This window comes from Antedon mediterranea, chromosome 1, assembly GCF_964355755.1.
Source record: "Antedon mediterranea chromosome 1, ecAntMedi1.1, whole genome shotgun sequence".
NCBI classification, from domain to species: Eukaryota; Metazoa; Echinodermata; class Crinoidea; order Comatulida; family Antedonidae; genus Antedon; species Antedon mediterranea.
The window spans coordinates 4124256-4146568 of record NC_092670.1 but is presented as its reverse complement, the minus strand read 5'-3'; the positions used below and the strand labels follow the sequence as shown (position 1 = coordinate 4146568).

The 22313-nt window shown below is 34.1% G+C and overlaps 2 protein-coding genes across 8 annotated transcripts in view; one reads left to right on the top strand and one right to left on the bottom strand.

Moving 5' to 3' along the window:
- Positions 1-18052, bottom strand: part of LOC140053999 (ATP-dependent 6-phosphofructokinase, platelet type-like) — a 33486-nt gene extending 15434 nt beyond the window's left edge. Inside the window, exons 1-16 of the mRNA XM_072098792.1 lie at positions 17824-18052; positions 16858-16931; positions 15917-15994; positions 15509-15698; positions 15201-15256; positions 14988-15097; positions 14376-14529; positions 13516-13611; positions 13129-13221; positions 11669-11794; positions 11407-11471; positions 9772-9862; positions 9347-9493; positions 8938-9008; positions 7812-7899; positions 6614-6766 (exon numbers count right to left, since the gene is read on the bottom strand). Of these exons, the coding sequence (XP_071954893.1) occupies positions 6614-6766; positions 7812-7899; positions 8938-9008; positions 9347-9493; positions 9772-9862; positions 11407-11471; positions 11669-11794; positions 13129-13221; positions 13516-13611; positions 14376-14529; positions 14988-15097; positions 15201-15256; positions 15509-15698; positions 15917-15994; positions 16858-16931; positions 17824-17989 (1758 nt within the window). The 5' untranslated portion in view covers positions 17990-18052. The remainder of the gene's footprint in view (positions 1-6613; positions 6767-7811; positions 7900-8937; positions 9009-9346; positions 9494-9771; positions 9863-11406; positions 11472-11668; positions 11795-13128; positions 13222-13515; positions 13612-14375; positions 14530-14987; positions 15098-15200; positions 15257-15508; positions 15699-15916; positions 15995-16857; positions 16932-17823) is intronic.
- Positions 18053-19512: 1460 nt separating this feature from the next.
- LOC140053961 (uncharacterized) overlaps positions 19513-22313 on the top strand; it is a 29831-nt gene continuing 27030 nt past the window's right edge. For all 7 annotated transcript variants that reach the window (XM_072098741.1, XM_072098775.1, XM_072098750.1 and 4 more), the window contains exon 1: positions 19513-22301. In XM_072098741.1, coding sequence (XP_071954842.1) covers positions 20112-22301 — 2190 coding nt within the window. In that variant the 5' untranslated portion in view covers positions 19513-20111. The remainder of the gene's footprint in view (positions 22302-22313) is intronic.

Sequence of the window (22313 nt, the reverse complement as noted above, 5' to 3'; positions counted from 1 at the left end):
TAAATAATAATCCACCTCAATAAATAATTAATAATAAAATTAGGATTTTATTAGGTGGTAAAAATCAGTAGAAAAAGTACTGTATGTACAACTTTTCAGTAAAGATTCTAGAAGGTAAACATGATTTATTTAATGTTGCCTTATCTGAGCATCGCTCACTATTAAATCACTTTAGTATACATTTTGACTCCAAACTGCTCAGCAATAATGATACAACAAGAATTTTGATAACAGGAAAAGCTTCCTGGTCCAACATTACATGATTGAAAAGGGAAAACATTGCGAATTATAAATCAAAATAAATGAATCCGGTAGTAATTTGGATACGTTCCATAAAAAAGAAAAAAGTAGACTGCTAAACAGAAACATCCTGATTTGTAAAAGTGCAGCTCTAACCAAAGGCTTGACAATAAAATAAACACCACAGTTGGTATGTTTTGGTAGGCATAAATTACCTTTATTAAGTGTACCAATGTTTGTTGATATCTTGTTGTACCCTTTTCTTTATTGGCTCAACACTGGAAATTTGACTTGAATCACTTTTTTACTAACACCGCAAACTGGCGTAACCTGGAGATTGTTATTAACATATTATTACAACAGGCTTTAATAACCCTGGTGTTGATATTTAGATTGACTTTGTGAAAATGGATAAAATCTTATTCTTCTGGTGTAAAATATTTCAAAGACAAATGAAGCTTAAGTTTTTTGGTGTACTTCTCAGATTTGGCTGCGACGAGTTGTCAGTTGAACAAAAAACAAAGTTTATGTTTTAAGAATATCTTCTTACTATTAAGTTTTAAGATGTGTTTGTAGTTGATTACATTAATTAACTTCAGATCTATCAAATAATAATCTTGAACAGTACCCGAATGTCTAAAACCATACCACTAAACAAAGTATGTCAATTACTCTAGTAAAATATTAGTAGCAATCGCATATTTATTTATTTATTTACAATCTCATTCAACAGCGGCAAACCTGCCACTTACAGAATGGAATAAAATATATATATATAAATCCAAAGGCAAATCACTGAAAAAAATGACAATGCTGTGGGTATCAGAGGCTGGATCTCAATGGAGATACAAAAATAAAAAGCGAAAAGCTAAATCAAAACGATAAAGTAAACAGCCAGAAAAGTTAGCAGAGCTTTCGGGCAACACTAGCCCTTCATCAGTGCAAGTGAAGGAATTTGGATAACGTCATAGTATAAAGCTGGCAAGTGCTGCCTGGGTGGACAGGAATAAAAGAAATATAACAAAGGGAGCCAGGGTGGAGTCTGAATAAGAGTAGAAAACAAAGAAGGTAGCTTGGTAGAGATATAAACAATTTTGGAATGAGACTAAAAAACAACTTAAATGGTGGTTAATATTGAAACTTAAATTTTGGTATATATATATATATATATATATATATATCTTAAGACCTATATAAAACAAAGTTATACCATTTTACTAATTTTATTGCAAAAACAATTATAACGGTCAAAAAAGAGATCAATAGAATTATCTTTAACAACACAATTATTCAAAATAAGACAAATACGCGAGATAAATCCATTATTGGTAACATTAACACGGCATATACCGCATATTAATTTATAATATTTCTTGAGCTGCAATATATTAGATTTGGAATGAATCAGAATATTATAAGGCCTGGCACTCAATATCAATGAGTGGTAATTATTAAGAAATATTCAAATTATAAGGCCTTATGATGTTTATTGGTTTTGCAATACAACTTGGACATTAGTAGCATTGATAATTTCAAAAGTACCACACTCTATTTTGCGCATAATTTAAAACATCATTGATTTATCCAGAAGTAAATGTGAAAGTAATGCAGAGGCCCCTGATTTAGGAACCTTAAGTGGCCCTCCAACGGTGGCATTTTTAGCCTTTTAAGTTCGACATATTTTAATGTCTTTTTTTCTCTGGCCACTACTCAGGGGTCCCCATAAGCTGGGAGGCTGGGTTTAGCCAGTGAGTGCTCCTAGCTGTTACGACACTGAAAATAGGGCTAACATTTTGCAAGCTGCCGCCATTTGTCATTGTGCTATCACATTCAAAACCTACATGAGTTTATACTGTAAGTAAATGATCAAGCACATAAAGGAAAATTATGTTGTCATATCGTACACAGCGTACAACTCCATAACCAGAAAAAGATTAGTGGATGTCTTACGACATGATTTATGAATTAAAAAAAATTATTGTTATGCACTTTTAAAGTGCCCTCTAGTTAATATAATAATTGGAAAAGATAGCCAACATAATAAACATTGATATTCCAAATACTCTTTTGGCACCAGGCCAGAAAAAAAAAACAAGTCTCATATTAGATGACAATTATGTTTTTATGAAGTTTATTTAAATCCATAAATTCTTGGCTAAATGGGCCCAAGTGAATGACACTAAAATGGTAGAATTGTGGTGCCTGCCAGCCAGGGTGTGGTTTGGCAAAAGCCCAAGGTGCTGGTAATTTGTAGCCTCCTACTTTAATGTACACTTAAAGTGACAGTGGTTGACAAGCATTGTGTAAAGAATTGTTTTGTTTGTAAACAAAACATTTTGTAACTTTGCCAGCATTTAAATTTTATGATTGATCATTAAATTAAAAAGCAAAAGGCATGAAAGTGACATTTAAAAGTTATCCCAGCATATAGATCTATCTGAATTGTATTAGTTAAAAGTTGCACATTGTAATGTAACATGCACACAATTTAAATTCTATAATTCATCATTAAATTAACAAGGTCATATACATGACTGCAGTCGCGTGCTCAAGTTAGTGTTTACCGACCGACCGACCAACCGACATAGTGAGCTGTAGAGTCGCGTGTAACGCGAATAAAATGCAAAAAGCATAGGGTTAACTTTTTGTCAAATGAAAATAGCATGCATCAAATGAATTACCGGTATATACACACCTGTATTTAAAATTATCCCTACGAAAAATAAATTCTAATCAATGCAGAACACGCTTCAAAACTTGCTGTATTTTTTTCCTATGACACTCGAACATAAATAGCATAGAAAGATTGATTTGCACTATTGTTTTTAATACGGCTACCCGAATATAGGATTTTTTCCTATTTTGTCATACTAGCTTGTCACATTGATAGAGTCTAGGACCTGAATGAGATTTGTATGCATTTAATTTTTGAGGCTGGGTAAAAATGTAGTAGTTATTAAAAATAAATAAATGTGTATTGCTTTAAAGAGTAGGATTTAAAATGAATTCCAGTGGTTGATTATGTATCTGACCTTGACCTTAACATGTTCAATAATATTATGTGTTCATAATTGAAATGAATTTGGTCTTTTTCCAATAAAACTTATCTCAGATAAATACTGTATGGTAAAAAACTAAACCTTGATAATTGGCAAGCTTAAGTTGAACCACAAGCATGAGCTTCGTTTGCTTTTTCTATACTTTTTTTAACACTTTGTAGATAAAAATATATTTCCAAGCCTATAGTTGCTTGCATGTTTATGAAATTCTTAGTTTAAGACAACCAGAAAACCGGAGCATCTTTGAATCTAGTCCACCATTCACAAAAACTATAAGGGCACTATATAACAAGTTACAAAAAAAGATCAAGATTGAAATATATATATTATGTGAGTTTACATATCATTTTAGATGAAAATAAGTTTTATAATGTTGTTTTATCCATACGTAATTACATTTGCGTTAATGGTATGATATAATGTAGGTTGTAACGAACAAGCTCCTCACCATATTTGAATATTTATAATATTACACCAAAACAAATAAAAACCTCCCTCAAATAAACGCCCCAGGGTTTTTAATCCAATAAATATAGTACTTTAACATTTTTAATATAGAACTAGGCAATATTTAAAAGTAAAACAAATTTGCATTTTTAATTTTAACCTCTTGAAATATATTCAAAAACATCAATAATTTTTGTCACCAACCATTTCTGAATGTCTAACTTTATGTATAATATACAAGTTGAAAATGTTCAACTTTATGTTGCAATACTGTGCTATGAATATTAATAAGATCTCACAATACGGTATCACCATTTGCAAGAAATTTCAAAACATAATAATGAAGAAAAATTGAGGTAAGAAAGGTTTGAGAGCTTACAAAATAATATGTATCCATTCATTTGGGAATTGGTGACATTTAGGAATGAAAAACAAGGAAGACATAAAATCAATTACGTGCTGCATGACAAAAATCAAGATAATGTTATCAATAGAAATCAGTAATGTTATAAATTCATTAATTGAAACGTATTATCAATCACTGATAACTGATGTATTAGCAATGATAGTCTGGTCAAATTTTAAAGATAAAAAATGACAGTTCTTGCCACTGCACCATTCACTAGCCGTCTTGTGTTATTTGGCAGGTAGGCATTATATCTAGTTTTTTGTTGAATGTACTCTGGCAAATTAATGTCAGCAATTTGGATTGTTCTTGATGGTGAGTCAATTACTGTATTTGTGTTTATATAACAAGTAATATTTGTTTTCAAAAACATAGCAATACAAAACCATCAATATGTGCAAAGTGTACACATACAGTGGCGGATCTAGGATCTGACGAAGGGGGGTGGCCACGAAAGTGGCGAACGAGGTGCGTAGCACCGAGCGGGGGAGGGTTTGGGAGGGGGTGTCCCCCTCGTGAGGCTCCGAAATTTTTTTGAAAAAATAGATGTTTACACACTGTTTAATAGGCTAGAGAAACTGTTTTCATCACACTTAATAACAAATATGACATAATGTAAATTTAAATAAATCCTTCCTAAATATTGTACGGATCTTTTTCGACAAACTAATAATAAACTTTGATTGAAAAACTTTCAAACAAAATGAACATTTTGGTAATGCGGTACTCCGAAAATGCCTCGATAGTGCATGTGTTGTGAGCCCTGGTGTTGTGTACCGTGTTTTGGTGGTCTGTTAACCTCAGAGATATATACCCTACAGCCGGGTGAATAACTCAATGTTGTATACAATGATTGCAGTAATAGCCGTGTCTATAACACAAATCAAAAAACGCCAAATATGCCACATACTTTTTTCGGCCGTCCCGTGTACATACAAGACATTTCATGTTTATTTTATGCCTATAAAATAATAAAAGAACACCATGTTTCTCGTTTATTTTTATTGTTTATACTGCATACCATAATATTATACAAAAAACTTTCATGCGCGAGAAAAAAGTTCCCGATATTACACTCCACTCATGCCACTCAGGGGTGTAAATATACTATGCTAACGCTTGCACACACGACACCAGGGCGGCGGAAATTAACTGCAATGGAAAATGGTGTATTTTGGAGAGTGATGACGTCGGCATTCACACGAGGAGCGAGCTTGACAACGTGACGCTGGTAGTTTTAGGAGTGCATGTGTTTTGAAAATGGGTATTTTCCGAAGATTGTAAATCGTGTTTTCTTTTTAAACTCTTGAATTCATAATAGTAATTGAACTCTTAGCTCTTTCACTGTGTAGGCCTATATACACACAACTATTAATGCTAACCCTAGCTCTAGTAGGGCCTAGCTAGGCCTACTCTTCTTAATTAAAAGATTAATCCACGTCTTGCGACGGTGAATAGCGATTAGTTTGCATCTTTTTTTTTTTTTTTTGAGAATTAAGGGGGGTGGCTAGCCACCCTATTCACCCCCCCCCCTAGATCCGCCACTGACATACGATGAAGAGTAGTTTGAAGAACATTTTTATCATAAGTGGATTGCGTTTCAATCAAAAGTGGGAAAAACTACGTAGCATTATTTTGAACAAATTTGATTTTTCCCGACAAAAGTTGGATAAGTATCAGCAAAGTTTTGACCAATATAGTGTGAAAAATCAGTGTTTTTAGCAATTTCCGGTGACCTTTTCAGCACAAAACGTAATGTATCAACATAAACGGTCATTTCAAATAACATTTGGAATGCATATGAAAGCACTTTATACCTCCATGATGAGAGTAACTAGTGTGATTGTGATAGCTACAGACACTATAAATAGTGTATGATGCTGATCTTTCTTACTAAAATATTTCAAATATGATTTCCACTGACTATTACGCTGATCATGTTGAGATATATTATCATATGTATAGAAGAATCATGACAGAAAACCCAAATGTGTTAATTTCATCTTGCAAAGTGCCTTAAGCCAAATGAGAAATGTACGGTGAATTTTTAGTTTTCTAAGAATGAACTTTACCTACATATCCATTTCATAGAGAAACAAAAACAAACATTTTCAAAATCAATCTTTATGTGGGAGTTGTTGAGTTGCTGCCTTCTTGTAAATTGTTTTTGAGAAGATGATTTATTTTTACGTTTGTAAACATTGAGTTGGTAAGTGATAAATATCAGTATAACGTAATTAATATACTATTATATTTGACTTACTGTAGGGCAGTATTGATGTAATATTGCACCTCGTTCTACATGCTTCTTAACTTAAATTCCATTACATTCTTCATTAGCATAAATTATTCTCATAGATTATAGGTAATGGGAATAAGATAAAAGTTCTAATTCATAATGCTCAATTTGTAACTCTCCACTAATAACAAAACATTTGATTGGAATTTATGTAAAACTTACCTCAGTTATGACGTTGAGGGCAGTATCACATCCAAGACTGAAATCAGTGCCAGGAACATTATTACTGATAGTGCTTGCAACAAGCGCCATTGGAATGCAGAATTCTGCAAATTCACTCCGTTCATCTGATAGCTTTAAAATACTTTGATAACCCTGTTTTTATGTAAAAAAAAAAAAAATTAAAAACATAATAATTACTTAATTCAAAGCAATAATTAATGTTCACCCACTTGTTCTAATCCAACTAAAGTGGGAATTAATTGTTTCATATTATTTGTAGTTTACTGTAAAAACAAATGCACTTAAATTTGTTTGTTTGGTTTTGCTTCAGTAAAATAGAAAAGTCATTCATTCAATGAATGAAACATTCTCATTTTGAGCCCATTTAGTGGGTATATGTGCTATATAAATCATATATATATTATCAATAACATTACAGCACCAGCTCTGCCTTGACTAGTTAAGTAACAATAAAATGAACTTAAGTTTGGCAAAAAGAAAAAATAAACATTGAGAGGAAGTGAGGTTGATAGGGTACAGCAATGAAGTCATAAATGAATCTGTGTACAATATGAAAGGTGACGTATTACCTCACAAAGCTTTACACACTGCAATTTAAAATAAATAAACTTTTCTTGATTTATTTTCACAGGGTAGGTAGGAAGGTAGCCCTTAGCTTTAATTGGATTTAATATTTTCTAGTGACAAAGGTCATGGCCGCCATCTCATTGTAGGGTGCAAACTTAAATTAAATGTATTGATTATTTGTATTTATTGGTAATTTTAATTATTTGGTATCCGCACAGTTTGCAGAATTTAAATTTTCAAAATGCTAATTTGACAAATGTCTGAACTACTAGAATCTTAACCCTTTCACTCCGCAGTGTTAATCCCACCTCTATGCATATTTTGTTTGAATGGAAAATGGTAATTTTGAAATTAATAAAAAAGATACTAAGAAAGGTTTGAAATGTTTTACTTTTGTAAGAAAGAAGTTGGTCTAAAAAAATGGTAATATGCATAATTTGTAGCATAATGTGACATTTATTGGATTTCCTATTTTTTACCAATTCATTTTTTTTGGACTATGTTTTTTTGACACTGGATAATGATGACGATACAAACATTTAATAAAACTACAAAAAAAAAAAACTACCTGGTCTGATTATTAATATTCTTTATAATTTAATTGACAAACCTCAAATCCCCCAAATATCATCAAAGCATGTATTTTATGTTGTCGGAACTTATCAGCAATTTCCTTACAGTTTTTATCTGGTATATTCCTAACAAAACAATACAAAAAAAACATTTATTCAGTTGCTTCAGAAGCGGTCCTCGACAATTATAAAATGATCATAAAAACATTTGATTAACAACATGAATGTTTATAAGTTAAATGGTGAGAATATTTCATGAGCGTCATTGTTTCATCTCAATTTTCTCAATTCAACGAATACAAAACATTCATTATTTGTTATAACACACCTAATCAATTAATCCGATCAACCAATCATGTTGAAGTCTAGGTCGGGCAAAGCTAGGCAAATAAAAAAAGGCAGTGCTCTAATTTTGGAGGCGGGGTAGAACAGTTATAGACGGGATGCACTACAGGTGGATTTTGCATCAGTTAACAACCTTACATGGCAAAAAGCTGAACATTCAATATACAGTAATAAAAAAAGTAAAGGTGAGTAGCGTATTCATTTTTTAACAGAGGGAAATGAGCTCATTGTACTATTGAAATATATATTTATACTGGGTAACCTCTTCAGTCAAAGACTGGTCTCCCAGAGGGCCCAGTTGGTGATCAGTGGCTGTGATGTACCAATACACCGGGGTAACCCCCTACTCGTCTCGAAAGATGTACTAGGTTCTTTAAAGTGCACACGAGCTAGTTGTGTACACTGGACCTACGGTTTATAGTCCTTATCCGAGAAGACTCGTTCTACCACCAGAACCATGGAGTGAGTGAGCCTCAAACCCCTGCCGATGTAATTACGGTTCCACTCTCTTAACAGCTCGGCCACTACTAAGTCTCTGTATTATGTGGTAGGGTGGCCAGTTTCTTTCATTTTCAACCAGGTACTCATTTACAGCTGAGTGGGAATTGAATACGGGTTTCTCTGTATAACAGTCAAGTTAGTGTCCTAACCACTTGGCTACCCAACCATATAACTATAGTAATAGCAGGGAGTTCAACTCCCTGGTAATAGCATTGATTAATGCAAAATAATGTGCCATGTGATGCATAACTAACCAAATCAAATTGCAAGGGTCACTTGTGTTAGAGAATACTTATTTGGTATTAATAGTGTACATACCTGTTTGTTCCAAGGTTGGATCCTCCTTCTGATACCCAGGATGCAACTTCCATCCACCCCAACGGTTTCACCTGATGATAGTATACAAGCATGACAAATTTACAATTCTCAGACAGAATATTTTTTGTTATTTTATTCTATTTACAGTCACAAATAACAACGTATAAAACATGACAGCGGTGCAGCACCCTGAGGATTGCCATAAGTGCTTAGCACTATCGAATTGGCTCTCCATACTATAACAATATGTAAGATATAATTATCTAATATAATTGCGTCGTATAAAAAATGAACAAGTTAACTCAAGTTAAACGAATGGAAAGCTTGTTTTAGTAGAAGCATTTGCATGAAAAAAAAAGTAGCTTTTCATCCTAGGAGCTGATTCAGGCATATTATTTCCACTACTTACATCGTCGTTGAGAAGACCAGAAAAACCGTCAGCTACACCAAGTACACGGTATCCTTTTAGCATACAGCTTCTAACAAAGCCCCTTCCAGCAGGGTTCATGCCAGACGCTGGGGCACCAATGTTCATTAAGGCAATGTTAAAATTACTCTGAAAAAAAAAACCAATGTCAGAAGGTCAAGAACAAAAAAAAAAACATGTATGGAATATTATCTATTAGATCGAATAAATTTCAAGAGCAAACTTAGATTTAGAAGGCAGAAAGCAATCGTGGTAAGATTACTATGCAGGCTATTTTGGCCAGTTCCAATTTTTCATGTGCAAATCATGGGGAAAGTGTAAATTAGTTACTGTACAGAGTTATAGGACATGTAGGTCAAAGGTAAAAATTGTTAACTACTATTAAAATATAAATTTCAGATACTTACAGAGCACACTTTGCCATCAATGGTACATGCTTCATCACTTGGTTTCCTTTTGTTTAGAGTAAGGTATGTCTTTAGGTTATTATTAAAGCTCCTAGAAAAAAGCAAAGTATTCTACAGTATTAATGTTATTACTAATCCTGACTGGGATCTGTTTCCTTAAGCTTGGTTCCCACTATGACACAACGCAAAGACGTAGAATGGAACGCAAGCGAGATGACCAATGGCAAGCGACAGTTCGATGATCCATCACGTTGTGATTGGACAACTCGCTTGTGTTGGGCTTACGTTCTTGCATTGAATACTAGTGGGAACCAAGCTTTACTATACTAAATTACAGTTCTTTCATTTGTATCTTTTCAAGCCTTTCAATACATTGAAATTGCATTCAATTAAACTACACACCTAACTGGACAATTTTACAAAAGAAACACTGGAAGTAAAGTTAGAGACAGACAGACACAATGAACAATGATGACAAAAAACACAATCTTTTACATCAATGAAATGATGACATTATTCAGACCCAGGAAAACATCAACATCGCAGTAAAACTTGAAAAAGCAAATTTAACATATGATTATACATATTATTATTTCTTACTAATCTATAATACTTTAATAAAAAACAGGAAAATTTAATATTTATCAAAACTGCAGAATGGTCTAAAAAAAAGATTTTATTCATTTTTTACGTTTTGGGGACAAATACATCTAACAATTTTGTAAAAAGATCTGTAGTATTAGTTAGTAGTTCAAATGTTATGACAATATATATAGATATTTTTGTGTTTAGGCCTATGGCTGTTTATCAGTATGTTGCTACATCACAATCACATTCAGCTTAAACTTAAGCCTAACTCATTATCATTAGGATTATTAACTAATCCTGTTGTCTGTAAGGCCAATTAAATTTCACTTAAAAACTATTTTTTGCCCAGCTTCATATGAAATAGTCTTATTTGATTTACCTTGCAAATTAGATATACAAACGTTTCCCAAGCTTTTGCGTTATCTTGAATCATTATTAGTTTACAATCTTATGTTATCAAATTCAATCAGCTAATGATCTTCATTTTAAAGTGATTGTTGAAATATGCAATGTATTATCTAATTCTTAATATTTTTTATGTTCTGAACACTCAGGAAATGATAACAATCAAAACCTTCTGTCTTATTTAATATACAATGATCTTGTTGACAACATTATTTATATACTTTATTTTTTCAAAGATAATTTGACCGAGATATTTCATAAACATTGATTCACTGTATAGACCTTGATTATTTAAGAGTACTGGATATAAAAGGGTTCTGCAGTGGGGATGCATCTATAGCTTCAGGTTTTAAATGTCAAACTTTACAAATCAGCTGTTTCGTTTGTTTTTTTAAATTGGTATGCACTCTATTGACATGTCTGCATCGAGGATTATTTATTTTCAGTATTTTTCCAGTTGTTTTCGATAACCTAATTATTGTGCCTCTATATAGGTTTGATTTCATATAACCTCGCAGTATTTTATTTTTTTCAAATTGTTAGTCTGTGTAGAGTTAAATATCCAGACCATGTTTAGTGTGGAATATGGATCATAACACAAAATGTCATTGTCATGGTTGGAATTTTTAAACTATTACTTACTTTCCTCTAAGATCAGATGCTTTTTGAAAATTTCGTTCTTGCACAGCTTTAGCAACTGCTTGCGTCTGAAATAATAAGCACATACGTGTTTGTTTTTGTTTCCGCAAATATCACATAATCTTATTATAAGATGAAACAGTTTTCTATGTACAAAACAATGAGTGTAGTGTTATGCTGTGAGTGGTATAAGATTGGATGAGAAATGGTTATGCTGGCAAAAGATCTTGGGTACTACAAGCCTAATGTGACATAATAAACATACCTTATCTACACAGGACATAAGAGGTACACGTACTGCTTTGTTGCCATCTAGAGACACAACACAAGCAGGACTATCGGGCTTGGCATCTGCTAGTGCTAATACTGCCTCAGCACCCATTCTACACCCCTTTAAAAACAATTTTAAAAAACAGAAGGTTTTACAGAAACTGTAAGTTATTTTTATTATTACATTTTCAAAAAGACAGAAAAATTACTGTAGCAGAAAAAAAATGCGATACTTTTTTATTTTGAATTTTTGTGAGAAACTATAACAAAGATTATAAGCAAGATATACTCTAAGAAAGTGTGAGAGATTTTAAAATTTAGATGGCCATGTTTTAATTGACTAAAATTGTACTTTAGTTGAATATCCATCAGCGTATGTTTTGTATAATGTGCATTGATCATACAAAAGTTTGAATTGGAATTGTAAAACATAATATATATATATATTACATAGCCTATGTAAATACGCGAACGTGATTGGTTGAAACTGCATCACATGACTACCGCTGCGAGGATCGTAAATCGTATATATCCTCGAGAACGATGATATTGACTTTGTAATTTTCGCATAATAATCGTGTCCCCTGTCATTAATCATATAAATTCTCGAGTACGATGATATTGACTGTGTAATTTTCGTGTGCAACACTCGCGTTTGCCGATAAATAAACAAAAGTCATCTACTGGATCTTGAACTTGCGATGCAATTGTCACTCCATCACAAGACAACGTTTCAACCGCTGCGCCACGGAACTTGCTTGAAGAAATTAATCTTCTAAACTATTTAAGCTATGCATACATAGCGCCCTCATTTGTTATTAGTCCACCCTAAATGTGATGAAACACAGTTTGTGATTGGTCAATACTCACGGTAGTAACCTAGTAACTAGTCGCGCTGAACATCCGGTGATTCAGCTCCTCCTCGAAGAGAAGAAGACGAATTGTTTATTCGGCCTACCTGATTATATTATTATCAATAGGCTTATTGATGGAAATTCTCCTGTTAATTTAAACGACCTACAGTAGGCCTAAGTGAATATTTTATTGCCAAGGAATCATTAATTAGTAATTATCTGTATATTATTCTTCGCAAGGTAAGGTGTCTAGGCAGGCTTGTTTAAATACAATACAAATACTAGGCTAGGCTATATATATATATAATTATCATGGCTACTGTAACTAATTAAAACTCCAATTACAATTGTTTCAAAATCTAAAATGTCTATAAAAAGACAATTTTAAAGTGATAAAACGTGTGGGCAAGTAAAAAATGTTGTCAGGTCAACCAAAGTTCTTTGGGCAACCCAAAATATTAAGATTCTGCAAGGCCTGTCTAAAGCTCTGTCTACACAATCAAACTTTGTCAAAAAAAAAACATTTGGTGTGCCAATATATGGACATGATGATGTCATATCACTGCCATATTTGGGTATATCACTTCCAGACTACACTTACAAGAATTCTATCAAAAGCAGATGGGCTGCCTCCCCTTTGTACATGCCCAAGTACAGTTATGCGTGTATCAAATTGTAATCTCTCAACAATCAACTGAAAGAAAAACAAATGAAATACTGTACTTTATGAAGACTACACATAAATTCATTTTTACAATGTTACAATATCAGCTTTTACTCCACAGTAATTCATGGTTCATTTTTGAAACAATAATTCTAAACGTGGTTGTAATAATAATAATAGTGTTAATTTTAAATTACTTGAATTTCACGTTTTTGCTGAAAATGGGGTATTTTGGCCCGATAACTGGGATGCTTAAAAAAACCAATTTTTTTTAAACGAAAACCAATTATAAGAATTTCAGAATGTGTAATGCAAATGACAAACCTCTTTAACATACTGTGCAGTGATTGGTTCGCCCTTTTGATCGATGGCGCCCTCAGCAAGAATCAAGATGTTTAAACGTTGACCAAATCCACGACTCTGAGAAATTCAGAAATCATTTAATAACAAATTAATCAAGTACAGTATCTATTCTTTAAAATCAGAAATAAGATAACAGAAAAATATCAGGAATGTTATAAAAATCTGGAATGTGGAAGTCAAGGTATGCATTAAAACTGTACTCCAAGGAATCAAAGATAATAAAAGGAGAAGATACAACAGTTCCGTTGGCGGCGTAAACCACATCCGGGTTACTATTTGCCTACGCCTGAAGGTGGCGCCCTTCTTTTTCGCTAGAAGAAGTGCGCCACCTTCAGGCGTGGGTAAGGTAAAACTATCTATAAAAATGCAAACGATGATTATTTATCAAAATATTAATATCAAAATTAGTAGAGCACAGACGCGAGAACACATCAGATCATCACGATCCATCCAAACGTGGAATTAGACGGGAACCATATCTAGAGCCCGCCGTCGTTCGGCTGCTGGATTCTTACGCGTCCATGAAAGCACGTCCGCGTTTCCTATCCTTCTATATATAACAGCGCGTACTGTTGATTCTTTACCTATTTATATTCCTTGACGGAATCTAGAGTTGTGCATAAATTGAGCAACTTTGAAAAAAACAATCTGTACCTATTTGCTGTATGAGCACTTACTGTTTACAATTAAACTGCAATTATAAAATTAGAGTTTGTAAATTAAATGTTTATTACTAAGGCTAATAAAATAACAAAGTTGTGATTTGTGACTATGTGTAAATATATAATAAAACAATAAAAATATATACAGTTTTGACTAACTTCAGACAATTTATTGCACAATACTTCTTCCCAGCCATCCATTGCTGGTTTTTCCGGGATAAATACCCAATCTGCTCCACTAGCCAATCCAGCAACCAGAGCAAGATAACCACAGTGCCGTCCCATAACTTCTAGAATAAATGTCCTCTGATGACTGAAAAAGAGTCATATAAACAATTCACTGACACATCATACTCCACCAGTCCAAAGCCAGATGAGAAAAAAATATGGGTAAAAAATAGCTTTCATTAACACATTATTTCCGACTGAAATAACATAATTTTCATTCATTCATTTTTCCCATAGAAAACCATATTACACAAACAAATAGTGGTGTTAGTAGTTTATGAGTGGCTTACCTGGACAAACCGACAATAGCCCATGCTCTCCAGAGGGAGTGCTTAGATATGAAAGTAAAAAGTTCTTATAACACCCCTGTACCATAAATGGACTAGTCCGCAACCAAGCCCTCATGTGGGAACGTACCACCATCATCATTTTACTTTCGTATCTAAGCCCTCCCTCTGAAGAGCATGGGCTATTGTCGGTTTATCCAGGTAAGCTAGGCACGAAATAGACCATTGACAGACAGTAAACTGCACATTCTTGTACCTTTGAGCAGTAGTGCTAATTGCATCAACAGCCTCTATGATTCTGTGTAAGGCTGTATCAGTACCAATGGTCATGTCAGTTCCACAAAAATCATTATCAATTGATCCAACCTATAGAATAAATAAACATTGTATTGTAGCAAATAGTGTGTAGATTTTATGACACCTCTGGTGAAACACTATAGGCATCTATATTTAAATTTACAAAACTCACCATTCCAACAATATGTAACTGTTTAAATCGTGTAGCTTTTTGTAAATCAAGTTTACCTAAAATGTAGGAAAAAAAAATATATGTAGTTAGAATATTAACAGTTCGATTTAGGTCCAGTGTACACATCTAGCTCATGAGCACTTTAAAGAACCTATTACATATTTTGAGACATTAGTATATCACAGCCACTGATCATATCTGGGCCTCATGGGAGACCAGTCTTTGACTGAAGAGGTCACCCAGTATAAATAAAATATTTCAATTCAATTATTAATAATGGTATGGTTTATTGTTCAATGACACTGTACCTTCTTGTACAAACTCTTGGAGAAAGCTAAACCATTCTTGACGAAAGAGATTAGCACCAGTCAGACTACCATCTCCACCAATCACAACTAGGCTATCAATGTTTTTCTCTATCAGATTAAATGCTGCCCTCTTTCTTCCTTCTCTTTCTCGAAAGTCTTTACATCTTGCACTACCAATAACTGTTCCACCCTGAATAAAACAAATATGCCCAAATATGGTAGTGATATGACATCATCGTGTCCATATATGGGCACATTTTTTTGTCACATAAAGTTTGATAGTGTAGACAGGGCTTAAAAAAAGAACATGCTGTGGATAATTTAAATCAAATGCATTACGTTTGAAGCATTTATCATTAGTCATTGATTTTCTTTTTGAGTATGAGATTTAGAACATGCTGCACTTACAAGTTGTATAATGTTTGATACACCATTCCAGGCCATTTCTTTAATGCAGTCTCCTCCATTCACCATACCTTGATAACCCTATATTATTTTTAAAAAGGTAGAAATTATTAATTTCAAGTTTTTGGAGATCCTAGTCAGACTTTTTCAGCTTTGTTCAATTGAAAGTGCATATATAAAATTAAAAAGAACAAACATTTTTATTACATTACACTTTTTTAGGAATTCTTAAAGAATTGGTTTAGGTACAAGTTTGCCAAATTGGGTCAACTTGGGTACGAGTTCTTCAAGTTGTGCATGGGCACGAGTTGGTTTTTTCCATGTTTTTTTCCAAGCAAATCACACAAAATAATTACTGTACAGGAAAATGTGAAATTGGAGGAATAATTATTTTAATCACAACTTAAATGCATGAAAAATTGTAATTTTTTTGCTCTTTCTAAACTCACTTTAAACCTTATATTCACATCACAGGAGGCATATTTTTTACAAAAAATACAAAATCATGTCAAATACAGAAAATATCTATATTGTACACATTATTTAAGTATGAAAATCATCATCTGTTTGCATACAGCCGGATTGCAATATAAAGACTTAGGCTTACCCGTAAGCCTGACTTTAATCTAAGACTTAAGACCTCGAGAAAGTGTCAGTTAAGTCTACCAATTAAGCCTAACTGCAATATCGCAGTCTTAAGTGAGACTTTAATAGTAAAGAATTTCAAACAATCAAACCAGCCTATAGTTATCCATAAATGAGGGCACTATACAAACTAATTATTCATATTCATTTTTTGTTTGTTACTGTTACTGTAAAGGGCAACAGTCGTGGCTCATATTTTATTTATAAGGAAATGGAATGATTTTGGCAATGTAATCCCAAAATGAAATATATCCCAACATAATTAAACAGTAAAATAATGTTTACATGAAATGTCTTACCTCCTGTATACAGTAGACTTTAAAACCTACATAAATACCCATTCGAACAACAGATCTCACTGCAGCATTCATACCTACAAAAATTACCATTTCAGAAAATGAAATTGCTAAAACAATAAATTCCATTATAAGATTGTACAAATATAATCAAATCAAACTTTATTGTAATGAGTAGACTTCATATAACTTTATGATGTCATTTCTCAAAACAAAAACAAAAAAAGGGAGAAAACATCAGAAATATAACAAGACAAATAAGAATGATGCAGTAAAGGTTATTATGCTCTATTTGGCTATAAATGGCATGCTATGGATTTTAAATCAACCGAAGAAATGGACGTCACTTTGGTTTCAAAGGAGTACATACAAGTAAGATTGAAATGGCTATTGCCGAGTGTTGCCAAGTTGTTGTGTTAATCAATAAAGCAATATCTTCTTGTTGTCAATTAATTGTTGATGCAGGCATGTTAATAGAGCGCATATGATTTTACATGGGTACGTTTTGTTGTTGATCCAGATTTAAAAAAAAATACATTCTATTGGATTGAGGGCTGCAGTTAGAGACATGGAGTTCAAAGAGCGTGTTTGTTCGATTGACAGTCAGTTTTTTAACATAGGCGAGTGCGGAGGAAAATCGTTTGATGTTGCCTCCATTCTACTTATTTTATTCATCATGGAATTACTAATCAACTTTATGAACATGATTTAAGTCACGTCCACATTCCTCTGTAATACTATAGAGGGCAGCGTTACTAAAAAAATATTTTAATTCTGTATTTATTTTCGGTATTTTTTCGGTTATTTCCAATTGTTTTCGGTAATATAATAGACCGCTTTTGATATTGATAATTAATGTAAGCTAGGCTAAGCGTGCTGCATGCAATAGGCCTACGTCGCCTAAAAACTATCTACCTACTAGGCTAGGCCTAGGCTAGGCTAGTTAGATATGCCGGTCGCGGTATGTACCTTGCGAGTCTCCACCGCTTGTAAACAAGGCCAGAGATCGGCCGGTACCCACCATACCAAATCCTTGTCCATGGGCTACAAACTTAGATACTGAATCTGTTATATCTTCTGAGCTCATCCGTCCCAATGGCGACATTTCTAGCCGCCTTTTTAGGGAATTATCCATCTTCTTTTTTCGATAGATGTTGTGTGACACAGGAGGAGGATCGAGGGTACCAGAGCCGCAAGAGAAAACAATACCAATGTGAAGTGCGCCGCCACTGACATTGAATTCGTGACGTACCTAGACGTGTAAAATTCGTGGAATGAACGGATTTCAGTTTAGATACAAACATGTTTATTTATTTATTAATTACAAAGGTGAATCTTTCAACATAAAATACAAAATAAAAACAAGAATTATATTTATTTACAAAAAAAGCCGCTCGAATTTTTGACGTAACAGTTTTAATTATTGTTCTTTCATGATACTTTATTCTAGGCCTAGTTAAAAAAATAAAAGAAATTATTTAATAATTTATTATCGTCAATATCAATTATTTCAATCAATATAATCAATCAAACCATCAATTTGTATTCATAACAAAGTCCATATCCGGCCTACTGTCCAGAACAAAACATAATCATACTAAACTATACATATTCCGGACTAGGTTCGTCCCTGGTCTGACCCCTTATAATATTCCAGTAAACACAATTTCTAATTTTCCAGTCGCCGACAAACGTACTCACTAATCAACAAATTTTAAAATAATTTTTATTGCAATCATTTTCCATTTTTGGAGACATAGGCGGGTGCCTGCGATAATACCCTTTTTACATTTTTTTCGACATTACACAAAAAATTGATATATTATTTTTGCAAAAAAATAATGGGGCCCAACGCCTCATTTGAACCCAGTTCTGTCGATCCTGATTCGATGGTTATTCCTTCAGAGAAAAAAACCTGTCTCAACGAAACGATTAGGCTACAGGATGCATTATTTGAACTGCTCAAAGGATATAAAAAAGTGAATAGGCCTACAATTCAAACTTAATTAAAATCAGTAGGCCTACTGCATTACTGGATTCATTAGGTATACAGTGAGCCTTTAAACACATGAGATATTTATAATGTTTTCTTTGTAAAGCTCTGTCTAAACTATCAAATTAGTTTGACAAAGAAAGTGTCATGTGCACAAATATGGTAGTGATATGACGTCATCATGTCTATATATGGGCACATATTTTTGTCACATAAAGTTTGATAGTGTAGACAAAGCTTAAAGGTGCAATCACACCTTTTATGTTTGAATCATATCGATGTGATGTGAACACGGAGTGCTGTTAAACGTTTCGCTTGTAGCAAATTATCAAGTATTGATATTCTCACTGAACAAATATTTATATTTAGCACTAGAAATCCTGACAAAAAAGAAATACGAAATAGTTAATCAATTAGAAAGAAAGTAGAGAGCTACAGTTGTCGTCGTATGCTGATTATCTGGGATTTAAACTCCGGAACGGGAAATTGAACAAATTTTGATTTCAACGTGAAAGAAGAGATTCCTTCGTAAGAAAGTTCACTCTTCGACATGACTTGCAAATGTAAACATATAGTAGAGTCGATCGAGGCTCTCACATGCCAGGAACATACTGATATAGACCTACAGTAATGATGAAGAAGCACGTCGGAGTTAGTATTTTGTTTACCTCGACCGGACTGTATTATAATAAAGACTCTGGAATTTGTGGAATGAAAGCTAGTGAATTGATTACAGTCTAACCAGCTAAGCCGGTCTGTGATAGGCTTTTGTCAACTTAAAACCCTCGAATAAGCCCTTTAGGCGATGTGTTGACACTTGGTTCAATTTCATACGCAAAAATAGACCGTAAACGTACTGTTCACTATGTATATTTTAATTGGACGTTGAATTATTCCAACCATTCGCTAATGTAGTGCGATGGAATGGAGTGTCGTTGTTTTAGTCGTGAACCGAAGCCGAAATAATGATCATGACTGGGATTTTTGATCATAAAATACACATCGGATTTCAGCTGTTACCACCGAAAGACAACAATGAGAACGACGATGAGACTGGCAAGCATTGCATTAGTTCGAGGAAGTTATTTTGGCGCTTGAAATGCCAATAGTTAGGCCTAAGAGTCGTTTCCGAAAATTGTTGCTTGATCCCAAGAAGATCCATTCAAGACTGATCCGTTATCATTATACCAAGAGAGGTAACAAGTAAGCTGCTCACTGTAAAACTGTAGTTGTCTACTTGAACGTTTAACCTGAGCTGATTAAGATGACAAGCTGTGATGATGTCAGTTACCCATCGGCCTATCTAGAGGAAAATAACATTCCAACTGACCGGACTAATAATAGCGAACCAAAATATGCTGTATGTGAAGGGGATCAGAATAGCAATATAGGCCTACCTACAAATGATGACGAGGGCTATAGCACTTTACTAGATAGTCGTTGTTGGCCTACACACTTGGAATACAGGGATAACGACCGAGAATGCAAGAGTAGGCCTACTTCGTTTTCAGGTACCGATAACGTCGAAACATGTTTTGACGGACTTAAATCAAACGGAAGTTCACAACCCCACATTTATTCAAGCAATTCTATGAACAATAAGTGTAATAACACTGTGAATGGCAATGAAAAACATCGGAATATATCAGTACCTGATTTAGAAGAGCACCCGACCGTAAGTGATTCTACCGCTGACACTTGTGACGATTATAATATAGGATTTAATCATTTGATTCTATTGAATGAAAATAGAGACGTAGATTCGAGATCTTTATTAGTGGGTGTTGATGTAAATCAAACAATTCAGTACGATGAAGAAGAAGAAGATAGAATTGTAGAATACTTGGACAATTTTGACGGAACGGAATACGATTTTGAGTTCGTTGAACGTCTTTCAAGATCTATTGAGCTTCCCGCTTTGCTTAAGAACGATTTAGTAACACTACAGAAAGTATTATACGACAGACATGAAGCAAATGATGATACTATATTATCCGACGACGAAGACGACGACGACGACGAAAAAGAGCGGAAGATAGTAGAGACGAGAAATCAAGCACGTGAAGCGGCTTTTACGGCGAAGCTTGAACAAAGAGGGCAGCATAAATCGCTTTATGCAACGTATGGGGATTTGAGTAAGCTCGCTATTGATTCGTATGAGAATGGAACAGACGATCGACGTGAAGATGAATTAATATGCCAGGCCCATCAACGCGCTGTGTTACGTAGTAATTCATCTACAATACCCTCAACACATCCGTCGAATAGTCGGGCATTGCAATCAATATTGCTGGCTAGCAATGAAATAAACGCTTACATCGGTAGGAGAAAAAACAGTCCACATGCAATACTAACAAAATCCAAGAGTTTAGATGACGCTTTGTGTGACAGTACTGAAATACACGTTACGCCGTTAATTTCGAAGCAGAGAGGAATAATATTGTCGGACACTTCCGACGACGACGATCAAGGGGTCGACGTCGAAAAAGGCGTGGACGAGGTGAGTACTCGATCTGTATCATGCGAATACTCACATGAAGATATAGAGGCTAAGATGGCTACTGTTGAGTCAGAGATGGGGGATGCAGAAGACAAGGCGAATATTGTTGAGCATAATACTAATGCTGGTAATAATGATTTAGAAAAAGATGGCACGAATGTGATTGAGAGGGGAGATGACGATGTGACTCGGGGTGCAGAAAAACAGCCAGGTATTGAGTGTGAAGATGCAAATGTCAGTCGGCTAGATTCTAATGAAACATCAAATGGTGTAGAAGAGATTAATGAGGATATGGCCGATGAAAAAGAAAATAAATTGCACATCGACATGAAGAAACAGATATCAAATATGGAAGATTTACATAATGCGTTGACAAATCGGTTGGCAGATTTTGCTGACAATACCGATGTTAAAGAAAACGAATCATTTATGACATTTCTGGAGGAATTACACGCCCAGTTAGCATGTTTTCGTTTACTAATTAATGACTTAGTTGATGTTAATTCGAGCTTAGAAAAAAAGAACGTGGAACTTATGAGTGAGTTAGAAGAGTCGCAAGATCGATTTAGGGAGGGAGATGTGAACGACTTCAGAGAGATCCAAAAGGAATTGGAACAGGCGTCGAGAAATTGCAGGATCATGCAATTTAAGTTACGAAAAGCGGAGAAGAAATTAGAAGAGGATGGCATACCAAAAAGTGATAACAATGATAAGAATAAAGGTAAAATGCCAGACCTTGCAGATGGAGACCCTAATAACGACCACATACGCGACCTTAATCAGCAGCTTCTCGTTGCCAAAGATGTATCGGTTCGTCTACATCAAGAATTGGAAATGATCGAAGAAAAACGTACCAAACTAGAAGAGGAAAATCAGTTGTACAGAAAGAGAATGGAAGATTCTGACAGCGTAAAGCAGCAACTAAAACGGGACCTCCAAAAAATGAGAACAGAGGTAAGGCTACTA